The following is an 18749-nucleotide window of genomic DNA, read 5'->3' on the forward strand; positions in this document are numbered from 1 at the left end:
TTGCACCTCAAAATAATGGATTACTTCTTCAAAATGCGGACTGGATAACAAGAGGCAGCAACAGTAGGTAATGAGTTATTCTGATCCAGCTGGCCTTTATTGGCCAGTCTTTCTCCATCACAACGTTTTGCCATTAAAGTAGCCTACTCAAGCAAACTTTGCATTGTAGCAACGTTTTAGACAGTAATGAATGATGGTCAGTGCGCAGAGAGCAGCAGACTCCTTTTCTTTTTTTCCCTCTCTCTTTTTTTGGTGTCCTGCTTTGGCAATCTGTTCCCCGACGCACAGACAGTGCGCCCTGCGCGTCATGGTAGCGCAGCACTGGGCTGGGCACCATATAGCCTACATTTGGTTAGAACTAAGTGTCTGTCCACAGGGCTGTGAGCTTGTAGATTTGCTGTTACCGTTATGCAATTATGACCCGTAGCACCACACAACAAGTGCGGTGCGTTGGTTGCAACGTGCTGTCACAGCACTGCTGTGAGCTTGTAGATTTGCTGTTTTCAGCGCACCACTGCCATGCAACATAAATGACCAGTTAATAAGTTAAATAAATAGCAAATAATACCAAACAAATAATAGCCGGGGCTCTTACATAAAACCTAATAAGGATAATATTAATTGCAAATAACGGCCCGGGCGCTCATACGAACCTGGCGCTTATTTGAAACAGGCGTTTATTGCGCAAAATGGGGATTGGGGATTTACGGTAGTCTGGCCAAGGCAGGCTAGCACTCGCAGCCATTATTCGCTGATTAGAGTAACAAAACGGGTAGGGATGCCCCGATCACGTTTTTTTGCTCCCGATTCGATCCCGATCAAATATTATTGCTTCCGATTCGATCCCGATCTTTCCCGATCCGATCTTTTGGCAAGGCATACCTGTAACTTTCACTACTCCCAGAACATATTTTTTTGAAAAAAAAAAAAAAAAAGAATCTCGATATTTTTTTCCCGATCTCCGATCTTATAAAAATAACCATATCGGCGGCCGATCCGATCACGTGATCGGGATCGGGCAACACTAAAAACGGGTCTGGAGAAACCAATGGTCACCAAATGTCACAATCACTCATATATTTCTACAGTCTATGGTCCTTTCCCATGCGGGAGAGCCAGCATGATATTTGACGACTACACAGTGACGGGCCCAGCAGAGTTCCTAATCTGGCAGCACCATGTCAGCCCTGCCTGTCCCTGCAGTGACGTCTCCCCAGTGAGAGTCCCTCTGCTGAGTTTGTTGACACATCCAAGCTACTCCCTAAGCTTAAGGTCATGCCGCCCAGCCCAGATTCATACAGTTAGGGAGGTGATGAGGAAACAGCAGGCCATAATTATTTACTGTGAGAAAATGTGCATGCTGCACAAAATAGCGTGCACACACCTGAAAGAAGCAGGTGCAGGTGAATGCTCCCTAGAGCTTAACAGTCATTAAGAAAAGGGAAAATCCACTGCAACACTGCTACTGTATAGTATACACTTGCAGATAATAATGTTTGTTGACATTCAGGTTTTAGATATACTATATACTGTAATTAAAACAAACGACTGCAGTGGTTCTCAACCTTTTTACGCCAAGTACCACCTCAGAAAATATGTGTCTCTCCAAGTACCACCATAATAACTGATGTTAAAATATAGGTGCGTAGAACCACCCCATCCTATTCAGCTATGCACAGTTAACACAGGACAGTTAACACAGGAGGCCAATTTATTCCTTAAAATCATAGAGATTTTTTAGTTTTTGTTGCATTTCTAAGCCAATAATTTGATGACCGGGTCAGATCGGCCAGATTTAGCTACTACATTTGTGAAGCTCCCATGCAAACTGATGATATTTCTAATGTAATTAATCCGTTCTCAAATCCTCTATTAACGGCTAGGTGTGCCCTCAAGCTCATTTCAGCACGGCTGGAGAGCCTATTTCAACCAATTACTTGGTATTTCGCAAAAATACTAGAGTTCATGTTGTTAACGTCAAGTGTGAATGAAGTTACTAAGTAAAAGTATGAAGTCCAAAAGGGGACTGCCCATAAGTCAGAAAGTTCATTAGTCCTACATCTCATTAGTCCGAATTTAGTTCAGATTCGGACTAATGGGCTGTCGGAACGAAGAGGTTTCGGACCAATGCCATGGCACCGTCCAAAGTTTTGGGGAGAACAATAAATAGTCGCAGTCTGCTTGTACCATGTATATAATCAATTAAAAGTACCAGAATAGGACTTGTTTTGTGAGTGCTGGCAGTTCTTTTTTCCTAACATTGAATTCTGTCGAGCCGTGCACCCGGTAAACAGTAAACAGTTGTGCTTCCTACTTAAACCAGTTAGACCGGAAACACATTATTACGCAATATTTTATGCTTTAACTATTGAAAAATTGCAGATATACAAGCTCACAGCATGGCACCGAGTGCCGCGCTGCGAGCTTGTAGACCTGCTATTTTTGAGAAATCGTGAACATTTGTGCAAGTCTTTGAGTATTTTGACCCAATTCTATTTTTCATGTCAAGGACCCTCAGAAGCAAAATTCAAGTTACAAATATTGCTTTAAAAATACCTATATTCCAAGATGTGCACACATTTTCACGACTTTTAAAAAATAGCAGATCTACAAGCTTGCAGCGCGGCACTCGGTGCCGCGCTGTGAGCTTGTATGTCTGCTATTTTTCAATAGTTAAAGCATTAAATAATTCTATAGGCCTAATTGGCTTAAAAATAGAACAACATGACTGTGCGGGCTCCCAGCGAGCACACTAATTAAAAGCGCAGATTTGAGAGGCTGTAGCTGTTGGTGCTGCGTCTGCAGCAGCAGGGAGAAACTTCACATGACGTTAGCTGTTCTTCAGCTGACCTCCAGAAAACATCAATGTGGGCCCTCTGGCTGTTAGAGAAAACAACAGGACTCCTTTCACTTTACATCCTGCTGAAAACACACGCACGCACGCACGCACGCACGCACGCACGCACGCACGCACGCACGCACGCACGCACACTGTTTCCACCACTGTTTCCCAAGCAGTGGGTCGGGACCCATTTGTGGGTCGCGGACCAATTTTTATGGGTCGCGAGCGAGTTCCTGTATTTTGTTCTCAATTATCATTTCATTTTTCATGGTATTTTGTTAGTAATTTCATTAATAAATAATGAATTAAATCAAAGAAATTCCATGAATAAATTGTTAAGAAGTAGGGAAAACAGTTTGGGTGCCAGGGGGCAAACGTCAACATTTTTTGGGGGGTCTCGAGCATAGACCGTAAAAATATGGACGGTGGGAACCGTCACGTGACCCATTGGTTTCTATCAGAGCGAAAGTGAAGTTTTTTTTGCCCTTGTATGGGTGCCGCCATCATTGTTTTAATGGTCCCAGCTGGAATGCTATTGGCTGCCAACGGTCACGTGCAACCGCAGGGATACTTGGGTAAATGTGTTGAGCCTGCCGAAAATAAAGCAGACGAAGAAGAAGGAGGGCAGGACCTATTTTCTACAGTCTATATGAGCATACTCAGCTTTAACATCAATTATAAAATATAAATGGGACCATATTATCACAAAACGCATATCATGGTGATTGAAAGGAGACTTTAAACTAGCGACAGGAACCATAAAGTATTTGTGACTATGTTTATTAAGGTAAGAAAATTGAATGTAAAGTTCGGGAAAAATGAATGGCGTCCAATGGAGAACATATTCCATTTGGTACCAGCCGGGGGGAAAACAGCGACACTAGCGGCCAATCGTAGGAACCTTTAGTTCCAGGACTGCCCCCCCTGGTCTCGAGCTAAAAAGGTTGGGGAACCCCCGCTGTATAGACACACACGCTCACCGACAGCCATCATGTAGTCCCAGCGGTCCAGCAGGCACACGCTGAACTGCAGTCCCTCCGGGGTGAGGCCCGCGTGGATGAGCGCCCGGCTCAGCTGGGGGCTCTGGCACACGGCGGAGGTCCACGCCACCAGGAACCACAGCACCACCAGCAGGATCACCGCCAGCAGCCTCAGCACCCGCCAGCTGGTCATGTAGGGCGTCCTCTGGGCCGTGCGCGACAGGAACACCTTCAGCACCCTGGAGGAGGGCATGAGCAGTGAGCACAGAGGGTATAGGCCAGTGGTTCTCAAACTTTTACATTTCAAGGTATTCCCTTAACTCTGACAGTGTACAAATGGAACCAAATTGGTTCCATTTGTACACTGTCAGAGTTACAGACTAGTAAGGGTCAATTTAGACCCCCCCCTAAAGGAACCCACAGGGTCCCTGGAATCCACTTTGAGAACCACTGGTCTATACCCACTGTTTCCCCAAACAGTGGGTATACAGGGACCCATTTGTGGGTCACAGACAGTCCGAGTACAAATCCCATTTTCTTTTTCTACATTTACGGCTTGTACAATTATTCTGAGTTCCGCTGCAGTTCTGCGGCAGGTGACGGTGCCAGAGAATGTATTCGCTCTTTCTACTATTCTGTCTTTGTTTCTGTCTAATAAAATATATTAGCTCTAATTACCAACACATTATTTCTTATTATGTCTTAAAGTGTACTGTAAAAGAGGGTGGGACCAAAAAAACGACTCCCATATGATGCCTTGAATTCATGGAGACTTTTTGGTTTTGAAAAAATAATCGAAGAACGGAGAAAATACTTGATGTTTAACACCAGCAAAACTCACACAACTCCACAAAGTCATATGTATATTCAGTCATATTTCAAAGTTTTTATTTAAAACATTTCCCGATAAAGAGACTCGGGCACAAACGAGGAGTGCTGCGAGTGCGCGTTTGATCTCGACTCGTGTTGAAACCCCAGCTTGCTCCTGGCTGGCCCGCGAGACTTTGAAGACGGTTTGACGTTGTTTTGCTGTTGTTAAACTTGGCCCCTGTTAACTTCAATCCGTCATGTACTTTCTCAGTTTCTGGATTCTACATTTACTGTGAAGGCAGGAAAGAAGAAACGAATCAATTATCTGTGAATTCAGGGCAGATAACAAAAGTACAAAAGTACATACCGTACACAAGTAACCAACGTGCCTTCGGTTACATTCGGATGCTCTCAGAGTTAAAATGACACTCTGGATTTCACGGTGCAACTCCCCCGTGCATGGACGTCGTGACCTCCATTTTCGGGCACGGACCATGCAGGCTGTGATGAATGCATCTCAGCACACCCACCAGCCACCACACCAGGAGATATCTAATTGCTAATTTTGTCTGTAAAAGCTTCCAGGAAGGCCTTTGACCCCCCCCCCCCCCCCCCCCCCACCTTTGGTCTCAGCTTTGAAGGCCCACGAGGGAGCGTGGGGGGTGTTTGGAAATGACACTTGAACATGAAGAGCCCTGAAGTCAGCCAGCACATGTAGGCAAGAACATTTGAGAGCATATGTATACTTGTGTGTCCACGTGTGGGTGTGTGCATGTGTGAGTGCATTTGTGAGTGCATTTGAGAATACTGAGCTTGCTATATTCTTGCTATAGGCCTAATTGTGTTTACATTTTAAAAGGTCAACAGAGGGTAACTCAATTCCTCCACAGGAGAGGAGAGGAGAGGAGAGGAGAGGAGAGGAGAGGAGGGGAGGGGAGGGGAGGGGAGGGGAGGGGAGGAGAGGAGAGGAGAGGGGAGGGGAGGGGAGAGGAGAGGAGAGGAGAGGAGAGGAGAGGAGAGGAGAGGAGAGGAGAGGAGAGGGCATTAGACAGTATTGTTTTTACCTAGCTTTATTTTTTTTACCAAAAGTACCTGAATAATTGAGTCAATGTTGAATGTTGGCAGCACATCACGGCCGGACTACACCAGGAAATGTGCGCACAGTCACGCATGCGCTGTCCGTGCGCGTGCGAAAAGCCCCTGGCTACACCAAGGGGGGAGTATTTGTGCAGGAGACCTGAGGAGTCTGCGTACAAAATGCACACGCGCGTGTACAAAATACTGGAACCGATCCTATTTTTACAGCATGCGTATCAGGGGCTCGCGCTGTCTGTGAGCCCGGTGTAGCCGTTATCATTGATATATATTGGATCTTTCCAAACTCGTTGTGTGCACGCGCGTGAAAAGCCTTGGTGTAGTCCGGCCGTCATTGTGTTTATTAAGTAATGGATGTCTGAATTTAGCTGGCAAATCAATATTTCCTTTTTTTATTTTCCTTGATTTTTTCGGCTAGACATTTCAAATCAATCCAAGTTTAAAAATGCATTAGAATGTAACGTAATGGCGCCATAAACATCAATGTGTTTGGATTACCTATCTCAAGCAAGTCTCTGTGAGCTGATCATATCAGATCATATCGCACTAATGAACAGAACATGAAACGTATGCTTATAAAAAGGGTTAGCACAACTCAGCAGAAATGTATATTGTGCGTCATAGTTAGGGTCAGGCACCCTCCATTTTAAACATGCCTATCTCACAGCATGATCAGAGAACGGCTGCTAAATACCTGCGCCCAGTTTTAGAAATGTCATCTGGGTGATGATTCTCAGTTTCTAATTAACAAAGCATTAAGAGACTGACTTGTGAGTCTATGCCAGACCACCAGTTGACACAAGAGTCAAGACAGAAAGAAGGATGTAAGAAATGAAGAACAATTAATAAGCCAGGGAGTGAGAAGCTACTTGTATTATAAATATCACATCTTGTCCTTTTTGCATCAGGATCTTGTCCATTTGAACAGTGGCGTCAGTTCAGCAAAAGCTAAGGTATGGCAACATGACTGGTGTCTTTCATGTTGCCATACCTTAGGGCATGATGAATTTATTTTAAGAAGTACATTTTATTTTTTCCCCTGTAGCCAAGGTATGGCAGCTGCCATACCTTGCAATACCCAATTGACGCCTCCGCATTTGACGATACTTCGGTTTATTTTATTTTCCTCATTTTCATGTTGTAATGCCTCTTTGTAACGGCCGTTTGAACAAGGAGTGCGTCATACATTGTTGGTCACCATAAGGTTCATGTAGAAGCCTACCTGTAGAGCTTGAGGACCACGGTGCCGTACAGGGTGGCGAAGCCCAGAAGACGCACCCACCTCAGGAGGATGCAGCCAAACACACTGGGCTGCATGTAGAGGATCAGGACCTAAAGACCAGGGTTTGGACAAAACATTGACATTTTAATAGATAATAATGACATTTTAATAGATAACAATGACATTTTAATAGATAATAATGACATTTTAATTGCGACCGTCAGGTCGCAAGTTACTATGAAAAGCGCCACCGGCTGTCAGTCCGTCTGCCCGTCTGTCCGTCACATCACATCACACTTTTGCCCCTACTCTTTTCTCCGCCACCGTTGCCCCTATCCATGCCAAACTTTGCACACACACTCCTTGGATGGCAACTCCACCCCTCCACCCCTCATTTCTCACATACCCCACTTCTTTGGACACTGCTCCTACAGATTTTGGCCTAAAATCACGCAAAGCGGTTCACAGTATATCTCTAAAGTCATGTCATCAACATGGATCTGTCCCATTTCCCATATTCCCTCCTGATTGCCTATGATTGCCTTCTAAAGTTTGTTTATGATGGTCGCTTATCTCCCGATTAGGGAGTCTTACTGGTAGATAATAATAATAATAACCAGTAAGACGCCTAAGGGTGAAAAGCGAGGCCGCGCAATCTGTCTTGGCCATATATGGATTCTGTTAGTGTGGTTCTCCTAACAGGGCATCATCTGGGATACAATCCCTGTCATTTCAGATTCCAGATTCAGATTCAGATTTCTTTATTAACCATTGTGTAATACACATAGGAATTTGCTTTGGCATACTACATTTTTGCATTCAAATCAATTTTTTCACATATAACATAAACAAAAACAAAAAACAGACAAACACCAAAACACCGACAGAACGCAACACGTAGTTGTACACGGAGTCATGTCATCAACATGGATCTGTCCCATATGGAGATCCCTCCTCTGAGTATCTGACATCACTGTGATGTCACCTGTGATGTCACAGTGATGTGTCAGGGGAACCACAGTGTCAGGCGTTATGGTCAAGATGTGACAGTTCTGATAGTAAACTGCCACCTACGGTCACAATAATTAAGCAATATTACACGAGAGGGTGTGCATTATCGTGGTTATTGGCATGCCAGCCTTGCTGCAGGAAAGAGCTGACAGGCGAGATATGGTAGGCTGCATGGGGTGAAGTGCCAATAACAATAACGATAAGGCACAATACACACCGACACACGTGCAACACAAGCTGAATCATTAACAAGAGCATACACGTATTGTTTGTGTGCACATGTATAATAAGGGTAATAATAATAATAATAATAATACTTAACTTGTAAAGAACCTTTTATACAAAACAAGCCCTCAAAGTGCTTTATATTTAAAATATTAACAAAACAGGAATGAACTAGAAAAACGAAGTGCTTTGCGTTAAAAGAAGAAAACCAGAGAAACAGTTGGTGTGAATGTTTAAAGATTTCAACAGCCTGCCTCTCTAATCTGGTTAGATGAGGGGTTCCATCATTTGGGAGCATATAAGTGAAGAAAGCTGCATCTCCAGTGTTCCGCTGTAGAGAATCTAAGCCTTGGGGCTTGTGAAGGAACATAAAACGGTAGGGAGGCTGTGGAGTAGGCCGATAGAATGACTTTAAAATTGCATAGACCGACAGCTACCACAGAGAGCTGTGTAGCTGTTTGGGGCTCGAGTATTATTTCTGGATTTGGATGGAATGCCTGCAGGACCCTCCTCTGCAGTGGCTGTCCCATCCTATTATGCTGTAATCTCCCCTCTCCCACACACCGTCTCTGTGGAACAACCTTAATATGTTATGTTTATGCATTCAGAGCTATTCTGTGCTTGTTTTTCTTTTTTTTTCTTTTTTTTACATGTATTGTTTATTTGTTAAGGTTTAAATAACATAAGATAAGATAGATTTGTCACAAGTGAATATATTGAGGTCAGGAATGTACATCTATCAGCAATGAGTATATGATTGAGTATCAGTACTGTCTCATTTTGTTCTGTATGAGCATGCGTGTGTGTGCGTGTACGTGCATGTCTAATGCTAGTAGACGCATACAGTATAGGCTATGTACCTGATGATGTATTATCATCTGGCTGTGTTTCTGTGTCCGTGTTTTTTAGGCCCGCTATCAGCAGCTATAAGGATAACCGTGGTCCATCTGTATTTTGGTCTGTTCACAAATTTCCTCCCAAACTAGAAAAATGTGCTCCTCCGAGCAGGTCTCACAGGGAGTATAGGAGTCAATCTTAGCCAATCAGTATGAAATACAAAACATTATACAGGTCTGTCTTGATTACATGACTATAGTGATTATGTGTAACGATTTGTGTGATGTTTGGACAAAATCTTTAGCCTACTAGTGATAGCAAATGTTTTTTTGGGGGGGAAATCAGCCTCCTGGTGGTGCTGGCAATACAGTTTTTCCCTTGGCCTCTAGGGAGCGTGTGCGTGCAATGTGCAATTCACGCCAATCCCTCCAGTTAGAGGTAAAACGTGAATTGAATTGCTTGAGGCACAGGCTCGCTTGTGTAGTTCAGTGGTTCTCAAACGTTTTCGTGCCAATGAAGTGACTGTGAGCTTGTAGATCTGCTATTTTTGAATATAGCCAACATACATGGATAAAGTGGTTAAAATGATTGCTAAGCTGTTATCAACCCATTTTGCCCCCTGGAACCTCCCTGGGGGTCCCCGGACCATACTTTGAGAACCAATGGTGTAGTTCATGACATAGATGAATAAAGGAAACTAAAACCCACATGAGATGCTGACCTCAGTGACTCAGGCTAAGCAAGGTGTCCTTAGGGAAGTGTCATTGATCTGTCAGTTTAATGAGTGTGCGGGGGAGTCCTTCTTCCAGATAATATTATATATACAGTAGCTCTATACCAATAACATATCTAATCCTCTATGGGCTGGGTTGCCTTGCCATTTGTTGTTCATGCTCCCCGGAGGATGAACCTTATCCATTAGAGTGATCCCATGACCTTTCCTCTAACGACCAGCCACCCTCAGGCTTTCAAAACGCTAACTTTCACATGAGATTTCTCATAATCTAATTAATACATAGATTGTAAGATGAACCCCAAGGATCTGCACTGCCTACATAGGGGCTTCTATATAGTGGAATATCACAGCAGGAGACTTTTTGAAATATGTATCTTTTATTTCATCAGTCAATGGGCCTCTGATGTGTAATAGATCAGTGGTTTGCTCAACCTGTGGGCCAAATGATTTTTTGGGGGTCCGCAGATGATTATCTTAATGTGCAACATTGTTTTCCCACTCAAAAGTAAACAAACCAACATAAATTTTAAGTGTATAGAGGGCATCTGCACATTACTAAAGCGACAATTTAAGGACTTTTTAATATCTCTAAAATGACAAATTAAACATTGGCCAAATGGTCAAATATTAGAGGCAGAAATTGTGAAAATAGCCGAGGCGTTGTGAGCATGTAGATCTGCTATTTTCACAATAACCATCTTGTAATGCCTCAACTCGTCTCTTAGTGCTCGTCAGCTAGGATGGGGGGCCCCACCTCAGTTTTAAAATATGATTATTTTGGGGGTCGCGGCCTGAAAAGGTTGAAAACCACTGTCAGAGATGACTGACGTCACTTCAGGCTGGCCAAGATCCACAACAGAGCCATGGTCCATGATGTGACACCATGGACCATGGCATTTCTCACACTTTTATTCTCAATAATTATACGGTAAAACAGCTGTGAGTCACAGCCTCTCAAGCTTGATGTGTCATAGCCTGTTTGACACATCAAGCTTGAGAGGCATGCATATGTCAATATAAAAGGATGATCGATGTTGTGTTGCACTTGGAATGTGGTTCTCTTCAAGTTTTGTTAGATTTTAGCAACTTCCACTGAACACCTTTTTCTTTTTACTTAGCATCTCTCTCACATGACGATGTTTCTCAAATCAACTCAGTCATGTGGTCTAATGGGTTCTACATAATTCAAGCAAAACATACACTCTTCAAATGTGAGTGCAGTCACAACCCCCACACACACAGTAGCCTCAATCAGGATTATTCCATATATAGATCACCTCATATAAACCGTGCACAAAAAGTAAGGAAACTTAACTTTGGTCTATTATATAGTATATATATCTCCCCTTTAATAAAACAAATTGGCATAGTGTTTTATATCATCTCTATAGTTCATTAGTCACCTTTACAACAAGGTACAGCTTGTAAGCATCGGGCATTCGTGGAATGAGCAGCACAGCCAAACGTGTGGGTAGCGCCGACCAAAAACTTGCCAAAATGGCCTGCGATACTTTTCTGCTGGCATTCACTCTTGTTTTGGGCTTCCCTGACACTGTTGTTTTTTCCTTATTACTGTGGGTGAGTGCAATCATTCAATGCACCAAGCAACAAAGGTGAATACAAACAGAACAGTATTTCAGGCCTGCCAGGCCATTTTTGGAGGGGCACTAACCACACATTTGGCTGTGTTGCTCATTCCACAAATTGCCAGAGGCTTATAAGCTGTACCTCATTGCAAAAGTGACTAATCAACGATACAAATGATATAAAACACAATACCAATTGGTCATATTAAAGAGGAGATATAATGGACCGAAGTCAAGTTTCCTTACTTTTTGTGCACGGTTTGTAATAAATACTGCACATAGCCAAGTTATTACCGTATCTTATTATCGTCTCTGTTGGGTGGAAACCTCATTATGTCCAAAACAGTTTTCACACTTTTCAGGATAAAAACAGCAAAAGTAGCAGATCTACAAGCTCAAAATGAATTATGAGACATTGCAGATTAGAGCTGGTATCACTGCTGGCATGATGCAGACGCATTTGAGCGATGCCAGGTACAGTATCCTCGCTTATTATTATCATCCAAGGCAACAGACACAACGACAATCCCTTTCCATCTTCCCCCGCAGCAAAATGGAGAACATCTGTGGCCGGCTTTGCTAAGCCAACAGCCAATTTAGGGCTGCACTAAAGCCTCGTGAAAGTCACGTGAGATTCGTGAGGAAAGGAGAAGGCGTGGGTTTCTTAAAATGATTATGATGACACTGGCACTCGTTCCTCTTTCATAAAGACAAAAGATTCAAGAATCAAGAAGCATTATTTGGCACTCACTCATAAAGTTATGTTCTGGGAAATGTTGCTGTGAAATGCTCCGCAGACTGTGCATGTCAAAACAAAACAAGATAATAACACAAGTTATGCAAGTAAAACCATTTGAGATCCCCTTCCCCTCTTCTAATCCTCATGCAAAACAACGGTACTCGTGAACGACATGAAGCACTGCCTCAGAGAGATGTTAAGGTAATAAATGGAAGAATCCCTGAGCTGTGACATACAGAATGTCAATATTAGAAGGCTAAAAGAAAGAAAGAAAAACTGGGAAGAGATTTCTCGCAATTACGTAGAGTATTTATAGCCCCGACATTATGTGCAATTAAATACATGGCATGTAAGCAATGAATGAACGCAGGGATTTTTGTATTTAAACCTAAAAATGCCTAGTTTGCAATCTCAAAGACGTTTCCGAATTTGGAAAAGTTTCCATCTATCTCATTAGGCCTCCTCAGACGTGTTCTTGCGGCAGATCAGTGAATCACTGCATTATTATGGCTCTCGATGCGTCTGCACTTAACCCTGCGTACGTGAAGCATCCTGCGGGGCCAAGATTATGTGTTGAGCACAGAGGCAGCGAGCAAGCAGCTAATTATTCTCTTGTTCCAGGATAGCTAATCAAAGCCTTGCAGCCAACCAAGAGGCCTGCCATTTGCAAGCTGGTCGTGTGAAGCCAAGTCTGTATTATACCCAAGAACAGGGATTATGTAAGAGTTTTTGAAGCGCTAGCTTAGACGACTACTGGTTCCGAATGGCTGAACGACACAGCTCAGAAGATGCTGCGAGAGTTGATGTGTGTGAGAGAAAATAGTCGGTAGATCCAGAATAATGGTGAACTGGGGCCAGCATTACATGCTCTTTTCTGAAATGTTGTTAAAACATTGAGTAATAATATTTCTAAACGTCTATATCTGACACAACCCTTGTGAGTGTGATAGTGAGATTTAGCACAGGTAGAGCTTCGTGCAGTAGCAACAACAGAACAGTATAAGCGAAAAGCAGTTTGAAATAATTAACCACGTGAATTCTGGGAACGTCATAATGGGTGAACATTCAGCAAAAAAAAAAAAAAAAACATTCTGTGAAAACAGCAGATCCAAAAGCTTGTCAAGAGCTTGTAAACTGACATTATAGGGTTTAACAACATTTATAAGATCTAGATCTATAAGATCACATTGCAATGCGTTGTGGGCTTGTATATCAGATATTTTCAGCAAATAGATTTGGTATAGAGGGAAACTAGCAGTACTAATATAGAGCCCTGGGGGAAGTAACACCGTTTAAGCCATCATTTAAACCGGGAAAGTATCTGTGTCATTTTAAGATTTGTGCCTTGGCTATTCAAAAATAGAAGATCTACAAGCTCACAGCGTGGCGCAAAGTGACACGCTGCGTCCACACACCACAACGATAAAGCCGTCATAACTGATGTGAACGCCGACATATCGTTATCGTTATCTTTATGGCGTCCGGTGGGAATGAAGCTTTATTACACTCCATTTCCTCCTGTGTGAGGACTGAGCAGCCAGCAGACGCTCATATCTGACGGTGTCCTCCATTCCCTGTCCCCCAGGTGCTGCTGTCTGCCAGGTGCTCACCTGTGGCTAGGATTAGCTGAACCTCCCTGACTCCATGTCTTCATATCCTGAATAAAAAGCCAGCCTCCACTCTCTCTCTCTCTCTGTCTCTGTCTCTGTCTCTGTCTCTCTCTCTCTCTCTCTCTCTCCTTGTTTTGCCTGTCTCTGCAGTGTCTCCTTATACTCTTGCCTTCTTCCTTCTCTCTTTCCCTACCCCCCTCGTGCCCCTCTCTCTCTCTCTCTCTCTCACTCTCTGTCTCTCTGTGTCTCTCTCTCAGGCCAAAACAATAATTCACCTCCTACAAGTAAGAGGTAAAAGTAGGCCATGGGTTCTGAGAACATAGCCACACTTGTGTTGTTTGCATTTGTGTGAATGCAGAGATGACTGTTCACACGCGGACGCGCACACACACACGCGCATGCACGCACGCGCGCGCGCACACACACACACACACACACACAAACACACACACACACACACACACACACACACACACACACACACACACACACACACACACACACACACACACACACAAACACACACACACACACACACGCGCATGCACGCACGCGCGCACGCACACACACACACACACACACACACACACACACACACACACACACACACACACACACACACACACACACACACACACACACACACACACACACACACACACAAACACACACACACACACACACACACACAGGCCCGATGACACACCCTTTCTGCAGTGGTACCCCTCTGCCGGGTAGGAGGTCCCCAGGGACTGGACAGAAGAGGACAGGTTTTTCCTTCTTTTTTTTCATATCATTTGATATGCAAACACAGACCCCCTCCCTCCTTGCTCTGGGCTCCTCCATCAATTAATCAGAAGATTTATTTTTAAAACGAGTTGTGCTGGAACTTGATGGACTGCTTAAAAATGCATTGAGCTTCAGCCCAGGGCAGAGCGGTTGGGGGAGGGGGGTGGACGGGGTGGTGGGGGTTGTGTCAGAGGAAGCAACCGATGTCTGGATGGAAGAGAAGGAGACACTGAGACAGGCAAAGAAAAGGAGAATCACTCGAACGGAGAGAGAAAGAGAGAGAGAGAGAGGGAGAGAGAGGGCGGGGGGAGACCTGGCTTGGCGAGTTTCGATTGGATTCAGTTCTAAAAGGAGCTGGCTAAACAGTTTGTGTTGTTGTACATCTCTTGGTCGTGGGGCAAAAGTAATATGTAAGGGCGAGAAGCACACATGGGCGTGTGCACTGTGCACGCATCCGCCTGGGTGACAGCAGACTGCTGGGCGAGCGCTGGCGCTTTGGCATGGGATCAACTTTGACCAAAAAAAATGCACAGACCTGGTTGGTTGTTTAAGTTGGCCAAAGTTTGACCATATTTTCCCAAATATGGAGATGACTGACATCTGACATCATAGATGTTTGATGTCATAGACCACATGAGACTCACGCAGATACAGCTATATTCTTCTGCTGAGCTGGGAGGAGGTGATCTGCAGGTTTTTATAGTAAATGCGACCTACGGTCACAATAATATGTAATATATTACTCTTGATTACTCTTGATTACTATGTTGAATTACGTCTATTATTATTATTGTTTGCAAATTTGTTTGGAATATCTTCAATTTTTCTTTGATTTCTTCATGAAATGAATGGAGGAAAAAACATGAAAAATAATGGGGGAATGTTTTTTGAAAATATTTTGAATAATATTCAAATGTAGGAAACTAGGAGCTAGATGCTTGGTGGTAATGTAATAAAGATGCATGCAGGGTTGTACAAACATAACAATATGCATGTACCGGTACTTTATCACTCAATTAATTGAGCCCTCGAAAAAGTCTAATGTTTACTCAGATTTTTGTTCTACTTCATTCTAATGGGAAATGATTTCTCTGTGGTTACACTGAATTTAGATTGAGCGGGAAGCCCTCGTCCCAAAAGACGGCACGATAACAATGAAACTTCTTCTTTGTACCAAAATGGCAAACCTCTAGCCGTCAAGTTGGCTGTTTGTGTTGGCGCAGAGCAGTGACTTTCTTTTGGCAGCCTGTGTAACTATTTGGAGGGAGAGAATCCTCTAGCTGCATCAACTCTCCCTATTATGATGTTCTCATCCATCCTCCATCTGTTTCCCTCATAGAGATAGCAGCTCTGCATGTGCACTTTCAGTGCACGCACGCACGCACGCACGCACGCACGCACGCACACACACAGTGCCCACAAACGTGGCTGCATGCACACATGCACACGTTAGATCGGGGAACACAGTACACAGAAGACACACTACAGTATACTGTTTTTGTTTACACCAAGCAGGTGCACAGAAGCAATCCGAGATTGTTTCATTTGAGTCCATTAATATCATATTTGGTATCTAGAAGCCTTATTGAGTTTATTTCGTTTATTAGGTTCCCCAATTAGCTGGTGCATAACAACAACAACTAAGCTAATCTTCCAGAAAGCGAATACATTATCTGGCACCGGCATCGCTGGTAACTGCCGCGGCAGCCACCACCGCACGGACGGTCAGTTTACCGCTACGGGACCTGCCGGTCCGTGCGGCGGCCGCCAGTCCTACTGGCGGGACTGCTGGTCCTATCGCCGGCGATGCAGTGCGACTGCTGGTCGAACTAGCGGTCGTGCGGCAGTGTCTGCTGCTGCAGTTCCGCGGCAGGTGACGGTGCCAGAGAAGGTATTCGCTCTTTCTACTATTCTGTCTTTGTTTCTGTCTAATAAAATATATTAGCTCTAATTACCAACACATTATTTCTTATTATGGCTTTATTCTGTCTTATTATGTCTTATAATGTCTTAAAGTGTACTGTAAAAGAGGATGGGACCAAATTTACATACCGGTAAACCTTCCTTCAAACAGTGTGACTTTCATGTCATCCATCACATGAAACTTCTTCCGATTCCCCATTGCCTTGTTGTTGAGATTGGATTTTAACCACATGAACTCTAGAATCCCTATTCTGGGGCTAACATTTGGCAAAAATAGCTAATCTACAAACTCCACAAGCAAGATTTTGTTTGTGTGGAGAGAGAGGAGGCGGTCTATAATAGAGCTAAAGTATAGGGTTTAAAAGACCCGTCTTCAACCTATCTTCATATAATTGTTCCTTATTAGTGATCATTATAAGATGGCACAATTTCCATCTAATTACTCTCATTGGTGCGCTATAATGGATAGTTCAGAAACCATCAATGACATCATCGATGGAGATTCCAAGCTACATAATAGAAACTACAGCCTTTCTCTTCCTGTACATTTTAATTACATAATAATATTCCTGTATATCTTCTAAATATTTTTAAAGTTTGAAATCTTGTTTGAAATAACCAAACCTCCCTTCTGATAAATGGTGGGCAGGTTTCTGAACTGTGTACAGCCCTCATCTGAGACAAAGACAGAGTAGACAGAAATGGTACCATCTTCTAATAAGCACTATAGTATGAACCAGTTGAAGTTAGGTTGAAAATGGGTTAAGTGGCCCATTAAGTCAACATGGTGTCCCTATTTTGGGCATGTCATTACATGGAAAAACAAATAGGGATAAAAATAGCATAAACGCTCACACCGATGCGGTGCAGTGTTAGCTTGTAGACCGGGGCTTACCTACAGTATCTCTAAGTGTTGATTTGAGTGATGAGCTGAAGCTATTATTGAACGAGCAACTGAATTGATTGCTGACATGCCAAGAAACTCACTTATCAGATTTACTCCGAAATGATCATACTGTATATCAGAGCATGCTAATCCACCCATTTGAGCCACCACCCCTAGCATCCCTATTCTGGGGCAAACGTTTGACGAAAAATAGCAGATCAGCTCTTTTCAGCGACAATGTGTGGTTGTAGAATGACAAAATTGGGGGTCCTAGTCCCTGGAGGACTGTAGGGTTTAAATCAGTGATTCTCAACCAGTGGTCTTTGAGGGGGTTCCAGGAGGTCCCCAGCTAAATGTAGAGTTGGTAACCAAACGGACCCTTATCCACCTGTTTCCGCGAGAATTTACTGTAGCATTATTTGCGGGACACTTCCGGTTAACAGCAGACATACAATCTCACGTCGCGTTGCAGATGCAACCGTTGTGAGCTTGTAGATCACTCTCGGCTGCGGCGCCGGAAGCTGCCCGCATATTCTGCGCAATGCACGATGGGATGTTGGAAAGTTGTGGATAGATCTTTAACACTGTAAAATGTTGTAGTGTGTAAAATGTTAAACTCTTTGCACTCTCAAGAGTTATTCTTAAACATCTGCATTACTCTGCATTACTTAATTAAAGTCTATGTAGAAGAATTGTTATTTTGATCAACATTTGCCTGTTGTCTCTCCTATGGTACCACATCAATAAAGCATGGAATTGTGGACAAAATCGTATACAACGGCAACAAAATACCTCTCAGTCTTGGGTCTGAGAGGTGAAATCTCATCAAATGGTGGTCTATGCATCAAATGCCGAATAAATAACAGAGCTGGATTTGAAACGTGTTGAAAACCACTGGTGTAAATGGTGCCAGAGCCTAGTTACTGAGTGCTGTGTGTTCCAGTTAGATCAGTGACTAGTTACTGAGTGCTTTGTCTTCAAGTTGGATCAGTGACTAGTTACTGAGTGCTGTGTCTTCCAGTTGGATCAGTGACTAGTTACTGAGTGCTGTGTCTTCCAGTTGGATCAGTGACTAGTTACTGAGTGCTGTGTCTTCCAGTTGGATCAGTGACTAGTTACTGAGTGCTGTGTCTTCCAGTTGGATCAGTGACTAGTTACTGAGTGCAGTGTCTTCCAGTTGGATCGGTGACTAGTTACTGAGTGCAGTGTCTTCCAGTTGGATCGGTGACTAGTTACTGAGTGCAGTGTCTTCCAGTTGGATCAGTGACTAGTTACTGAGTGCTGTGTCTTCCAGTTGGATCAGTGACTAGTTACTGAGTGCAGTGTCTTCCAGTTAGATCAGTGACTAGTTACTGAGTGCTGTGTCTTCCAGTTAGATCAGTGACTAGTTACTGAGTGCTGTGTCTTCCAGATCAGTGACTAGTTACTGAGTGCTGTGTCTTCCAGTTGGATCAGTGA

The 18749-nt window shown here is 43.5% G+C and overlaps 1 protein-coding gene across 1 annotated transcript in view; it reads right to left on the reverse strand.

Moving 5' to 3' along the window:
* Positions 1 to 18749, reverse strand: part of gpr158b (G protein-coupled receptor 158b) — a gene marked incomplete at both ends in the record, with an annotated part of 119867 nt that overhangs the window by 25277 nt on the left and 75841 nt on the right. Inside the window, 2 exons of the mRNA XM_080725601.1 lie at positions 3823 to 4061; positions 6950 to 7059. Of these exons, the coding sequence (XP_080581727.1) occupies positions 3823 to 4061; positions 6950 to 7059 (349 nt within the window). The remainder of the gene's footprint in view (positions 1 to 3822; positions 4062 to 6949; positions 7060 to 18749) is intronic.

This window comes from Nannobrachium achirus (assembly GCF_963921795.1).
Source record: "Nannobrachium achirus genome assembly, chromosome: 5".
Lineage (NCBI taxonomy): Eukaryota > Metazoa > Chordata > Actinopteri > Myctophiformes > Myctophidae > Nannobrachium > Nannobrachium achirus.